The sequence below is a fragment of the Triticum aestivum genome, chromosome 6A (genome assembly GCF_018294505.1).
Source record: "Triticum aestivum cultivar Chinese Spring chromosome 6A, IWGSC CS RefSeq v2.1, whole genome shotgun sequence".
NCBI lineage: Eukaryota > Viridiplantae > Streptophyta > Magnoliopsida > Poales > Poaceae > Triticum > Triticum aestivum.
The window spans coordinates 594,130,830-594,137,164 of record NC_057809.1 but is presented as its reverse complement, the minus strand read 5'-3'; the positions used below and the strand labels follow the sequence as shown (position 1 = coordinate 594,137,164).

The 6,335-nt window shown below is 49.6% G+C and overlaps 2 protein-coding genes across 3 annotated transcripts; one reads left to right on the top strand and one right to left on the bottom strand.

Annotated features, from left to right (window-relative positions):
- Positions 1-505: 505 nt before the first annotated feature.
- LOC123128782 (alpha/beta hydrolase domain-containing protein 17C) lies at positions 506-4,481 on the top strand. Of its 2 annotated transcripts, XM_044548879.1 has the most exons (6): positions 510-1,056; positions 2,185-2,221; positions 2,967-3,203; positions 3,301-3,348; positions 3,782-3,979; positions 4,095-4,481. In XM_044548879.1, the coding sequence occupies exons 1-6, from the start codon at positions 761-763 to the stop codon at positions 4,107-4,109; spliced, it is 831 nt and encodes a 276-aa protein (XP_044404814.1). In that variant the 5' UTR covers positions 510-760; the 3' UTR covers positions 4,110-4,481. The 2 variants fall into 2 exon arrangements, with proteins under 2 accessions (XP_044404813.1, XP_044404814.1); XM_044548878.1 differs by having other exon boundaries at positions 506-1,056; positions 3,782-4,481.
- Positions 4,482-4,724: 243 nt separating this feature from the next.
- On the bottom strand, positions 4,725-6,120 carry LOC123128783 (uncharacterized). The gene is made up of 2 exons (XM_044548880.1): positions 5,243-6,120; positions 4,725-4,884 (listed from the first exon to the last, which is right to left on the bottom strand). The coding sequence occupies exons 1-2, from the start codon at positions 5,837-5,839 to the stop codon at positions 4,822-4,824; spliced, it is 660 nt and encodes a 219-aa protein (XP_044404815.1). The 5' UTR covers positions 5,840-6,120; the 3' UTR covers positions 4,725-4,821.
- Between the last annotated feature and the right edge of the window lie 215 nt (positions 6,121-6,335).

Genomic DNA, 6,335 nt, shown 5'->3' with positions numbered 1-6,335 from the left:
TGGCAGTGGTACTTCAAGCCCATCAGAGATCAAAACCATGCTTGACGCTCTGTTTGTTTTAAAAAAAACTTTTGATCTATTCATCAACTGTCAAGATAGCACAAAAAACATCAAAAGTTTTTTTGGATTCGTAGACCACCTAACGACGACTACAAGCACTGGAGCCAGCCGAAGCCACACCGCCGTCATTGCCCCTCCCTCATCAGAGTCGGGCAAACATTATTGTAGCCTTGTTCGGGAAGTCGTCTATCTGCCAATGACCATGAGCGTTCAGTCGTCACTGCGTTGTGGTAGACATTTTTTCTCCTACAATTTGATCTATGAACCAAAGAGGCCTTAGGATTTATGTTTCTAAAATTTCAACGAAATACAATCACTCAATTACATCCATCCATCGCAAAAAGAGAGGGTATTTCTAGCATACTCTGCATACGTCGACTCCCGTACAGGCCGGGGAGTAGGATCTCTCGTTGTCTCCCACCCGCATTTCTCCCCGCATTTACACGCGCCCGTCCAAGAGAAGGAGGAACGGAAGTGGACTTGCCATCCATCCTCCTCCGTCGACACGCCACACAACCAAACCAAACCAGACCGAAAGCAGAGCGAGGAGGCCCGGCCAAAAGGAGCGGGGCGCCTCCCTCATAAGCGGAGGGGCGGGGCGCTAGCTGGCCGGCTCTCACGTTGCGGAATTCGGAGGGCCCCCACCAGGAATAGCCAGCCAGCCGTTCCCGGAGGGCGGAGGGCGGAGGCGGAGGAGGGGATGGGGAACGTGACGTCGTCGGTGGCGGCGCGGCTGGCCTTCTTCCCGCCGGAGCCGGCGACGTACGAGGTGGCGGCGGAGGAGGGCGGGCTGCGGATGACGGGGGTGCTGCCCGACGCCAACGTCGACGTGCACGCGCTGCCCACCAGGGCCGGGACGCGCGTCGTCGCCGCCTTCTGGCGCTACCCCACCGCGCGCCTCACGCTGCTCTACTCCCACGGCAACGCCGCCGACCTCGGCCAGATGCTCGGCCTCTTCATGGAGCTCCGCTCCCACCTCCGCGTCAACATCATGTGGTCAGCCCGCCCCCACCCCTCCCTCTCCCCTCCCCGCCTCCGTAGCCTCTAGTTTCCCTCACACGGCCGCGTCATGCTCCCGCATTCACCTGCGACCTGCGCAATCGATATTCAGGTTCATCTTCTGCACTTCCGATTGGATTTGGCAGGCTGTTGGTGGTCGTATTCCTCGTAATATTCCGTATCCGGAGTTGTTTTCTGGCTCCAGCGCATGCTGATTCGGTTCGAGGAGGATTTAATCGGAGCTTCGTCTTTGTCGTCTGCTAGTCAGCCAACCGTGAATAAATAATGAATTAGGTGGCGTTTGGAATTTTTTGATTGACCCGGGGAAGATCCGCTGGATAACTCTCTGCTGAATAGCCTGCTTCCATTTTTATTTTTTTTAAGTTTGATTCAGACACAATTTGGGTTTTGCTTCTTCGTGGAGATAATCTGCTCCAACCATATCCTATCCTAGTCACAATTCCGGGGTAGAAACAAACAGCCAGTCGCCTACCTTTGATTATAGTACCAGGTCTGAGGTTAATTAATCCGGGGAGAAGATCCCAGGTTTTTCAACGGCTTCAATTATTGTAGTACCAGTCTGTACCATATCATCAGGTTCTGCTCTGATGCTGATGCTAACGATTGCTCCCATGTGTGCTCTTCTGCTGATGTTGCTTTCAGCATTGTCAGTCAGTTAGTGGCCATCGATTCACCAATGACTATGAGCGTTCAGACGTCACCGTGCATGTGGCATAGATGCATTGTAAGGCCATTTGGTGTTGTGTGTTATAAGGGATCGAAGATATGAGAGTGCTGAGTATTGCAGTATACGGTTGTTTCCTTGTGGTGGTTGCACTGCAGATGACAACCTGCACGTTCCCTTTGGTGGGCAATCCAATAGATCTTCAAATTTGCGTTTTCTATGGGATATTGTCACATCTCATATTTGTGAGATTTCTTGCCTGCTGGATCTTGTTGATGTCTACTGCTTGACTTTTGAGACTTTTGAGTATTTTACACCAATTGAAAAGTAGTTTCTACCTGAATCTGATAGGACTGCAGATTTCTTGCCTGGTGGATCTTGCTGATGGGATTTTACTCCGACGAATCTACTAAATCTGTTTACTTGGTTTTCTTGTGCAGCTATGACTATTCAGGATATGGGGCCTCTACAGGAAAAGTAAGAATCTGAATCCCCAAGTAATTATAAGAACTCGAACGCGGTTCTCCTGTTGCTTAAATCTGCAGTTAAGCTGTCTTTTTTTGTCACGTCCCATTCCTACATAAACTCTCAAATTTTGTGATCATGATGTCCCCTGTATATGATAGTGCCACATTTTCATCAATTACTGACAACTATTGGATTGCATTGCTCCCTATCCTTTTCTCATAATCAGCTTTGTGTTCTTCGATAGGTGTGTGGGCACCCTTTCTTAAAAGCAAATAATAATTATTAGCCACTCCCATCTTTGTTGGCCTCATCTATAAAAGGACATCGGCAAATGGTTGGTCATGCTTTTTCATTCATATGCACTACAAACACCCCAAAAGTCATACTCGCTTTCTGCTATTCTAGTCCATGATGTTACCTTTGTTCTGGTTGTCATCCTTTTGACAAAGTTGCTAAAGTAAGGGACCAACAGCCCCAACACTTATCGGTTATCGGTCCCTACTCAAAACCTTCCTTTGGCCAATCAAATAATGAACTAGCATGTGTGCTTGTTCCCATATGCAATACATAGATTTTGTGAACTGTTGTACACTTACATGGGAGACAATTGTTGTTATAGCAGAATAAATGATAGTAGACATGTTCATGTGTATGCACTTATATATATTAGGTAGCTGAGTGGTACATTTTTCCTTGTGTGGAATACATAACCTAACTACGCTCCTTTTTTCGATCTTGTTTTCCGCTTCGGCAGCCATCGGAGTATAACACGTACTACGACATAGAGGCTGTCTACGACTGTTTGAAAAAGGAGTATGGGATAGGGCAAGAGGATCTGATCCTGTATGGGCAATCAGTTGGAAGCGGACCGACGTTGCACTTGGCCTCACGTTTGGAGAAACTAAGAGGGGTCGTCCTTCACAGCGGTATTCTGTCAGGCATACGCGTTTTGTATCCAGTGAAAGTGACACTTTGGTTTGATATCTTCAAGGTAAGTCTGGAAGTCTGGGTTATACGCCTTTTCACTTTGGTTCTGAAATGCCGGTCGTTTATTCTTCTAATCATCACCTTACTGCCAACGATTGCAGAACATCGACAAAATAAAGCAGGTCGAATGTCCAGTGCTGGTTATACATGTGAGTAGGGACTCACTTACCTTTTGCATTGATGTCCAGTCATCTTTTTCTCATAGCAAGTCTATCTCATTGATTTGTGTGTTCTGATGGAACTGCTATGATTTTGTTCCTTCCCATAAAGGAAGCTTATCTTCTCAGCCTTTGAAACTACAAAAATAGATTAAAAAAAAACATATGATAGTTGCCACCACAAGAACTTGGTGGTGGTGTCCTGGACTCCTGATGCATATGGACAGTCTGCGTTTATTAGTGTCCCCTATGAAGCCTGCTCCGAATGCAGACTTAAATATTGTATTTAAACGTCTAATTAGCTGGAGTTCAAAATGTTTGTGGTTTCATTATCTTTGTGCCAAGACTCAAGATTATGATATGCTTTATGGTCACTTCCAGCTGGATCTTTGCTTGATCTGGACTTTGCTGAATCACATTTCAGGGCACGGCGGACGACATCGTTGACTTCTCGCACGGCAAGCGCCTATGGGAGCTAGCGAAGGAGAAGTACGAGCCGCTGTGGGTCAAAGGTGGTGGCCACTGCAACCTGGAGACGTACCCCGAGTACATCCGGCACCTGCGGAAGTTCGTGAACGCGATGGAGAAGCTGGCGAAGGAGCGAGCGACAAAGGCGCCGCAGGTACCGCCGTCGAGCATGGGCGAAGTGAAACACAACAAGTGCTTGAGATTTGGGAAGTGATCGATGATCCTTGACCATGTCATCTCTCGCTAACTGTGTCGTTGCTCGCGTATAGACACTGATGATCTGATGGAGGAACGGAAGAAGCCAGTCGCGGCGGTGGTCTCCCCGTCGGGCTCCGATGACATGACACCGTGGGGGTGGGGGGAAGTGCAACGGCGTCGTCGCTTATCGCCGGTCCGGTCGGGGTTCGGGATTAGACAGGCTCCATGGCTGGAATGTGCTGGAGATGACTGAAGAGAAACAGAAGCCTAGTGGAGGAAGCATGCGGGAAATCATATATAGCCTGTTGTTGTTGGGTAGTGTTCAGTTGGGGCTCTCTCCTTTTTCTTTTTTTATTCAGCCTGTGTATTAGTTGATGTGCAAAGAAGTGTCCATCACTCCTAATTGATTGCAAGTGCATTGTGTGCTGTCAGGCAGTGGCATTTAGGTGTCTGCTTCATAGTTTCAGTTTCATTCTGCTTCTTGTCTGGGTTGCTGTGCTCAGTTCATAGCAGAGCCAAACAGGAGGAGGCAGGGGCTTAAACTTAACCTTAACCTGCCTTCACGACCAATTCTTTATTTTTTTCTAGAATAACAGCACGACCAATTCTTGGTCTAGGACAATGTGACATGGCATAATTAACCATGTCACATGAGAAGCTTGGTCAGTAAAACAAATGTCTTCTATGAACAGCGAATCCATTTCATATAAGTATCACATATTCACATGACTTGTGTTTGCTGTTTTACAGCAGAGTATTCCTTCAGCCTCTGTCAACTGGTCGCAACAAACAAACTAACTATAGGAGGTCCCTGAGAGTTGTCGTGGAAGGTGTCCTGGCAGTGGCAGTCTTCTTCTTCCCCTGGAGAAAAACAGGTCAAAACGGAGCACATCAATCTGAACTCTGTATTGTTCAGAAGCAACCATATATTGTAAGCCTACTCCCTCCGTCCGCAAATAAGTGTACTTCTAACTTCTATTCTAAGTCAAAGTTTTAAAATTTTGACCAACTATATACAAAAAAGTAGTAATATATATGACATCAAATTTATATATTATGAAAGTATAATTCAAAACGGATCTAGGGATGCTAATTTAAGACCATAAATGTTGCTACTTTTTTTTATGAAGTTGGTCAAAGTTTTAAAATTTTGACTTAAGACAAAAGCTAGAAGTATATTTATTTGCGGACGGAGGGAGTACTCTGCATACCTGCATACCTGGCGGTGGTTCCTTCGGCCCGCGGTGGCGATGTGCATCGGCCGGCCGTGCTCGTCGTAGAGCAGGAGGCCGCTGAACCGCGGCAGCTCGCACCGCATCCCCATCAGTATCCTCCTCTGCCACACCGGCCGCCCCGGCGTCATCGCCGCCGACGCCGGCGTCCCGGGCACTATCAGCGGCGAGGCCGTTGTCGTCGGTGGTGCCATCGACGGCGTCCCGTACCGCCCCTGCATCACCGGGTCCCCTCGGCCGGCCGTCGCCGTCTTGCGCGTGGACAGCGGCGCACCCGGCTCGATCCCGGCGGTGCTTCTGGTACTGGCACTAACCAACCGAGGAGGCTGAGCCTGAGCACGGACCGTCCTGTCCGGCGCGTCCGCGGCTTGCTGCCGGCTGCATCTCTCCTGCCTTCTGGGTGCCACATTAGCAGGTGGTTTCTGGAGCTGCGGTCGGCCGGAGTCCTGCACCCGGAGCACGAGCGCCTCCGGCCGGCGGTCGCCCTCGCCCCTGACGACGAACAGCGCCGTCGGCGTGCCGCGCCTCGGCTCCGGGTGCCGCTGCTTGGCCCTCCGTCGCAGCATCGACGCGCACAGCCCCATGGTTACTCCGATAGTATCTTTTTTGTCTTTGGATCAGGGGTTTTAGACGGACGGATCGGTGCTTGCTGGATGGATAATCTGCATCGGTTGGTTTCTTTAAGGTGGCAGCGGGTGGAGTGAGCCAGGCCGGGAAGTAAGAGAAAGGAAGGAAGATTTCGCCGGTAATCCTCTTCTTTCTTTCCGGGCCGGTAGAGTGCTACTGCTAGTCTACTATGGCGGAGTTGCTTCGTGATCGGAGTAAGACAGGCATTGCTTGTGGCTGGTTCGGACAAGTGACTTGCGAGCGAGGCCCTATGCGTGTAGGGTGTAGCGTAGTCGGCCGGTGTGTTCCACTCACGGCCGCCGATCGACTCACCCGCCGCCGTGCCGGCTTGGGTGGCATGGGCTCCTAAGCTTCCTTGTGCCTTCCTTGCATGGGCTCCCAAGTTTGGTTTGGTGGCATTTGCACGCAAGTGATTGTGATGTGATGGCTGCTGTTTTCTGGTTTCGTGAGTGG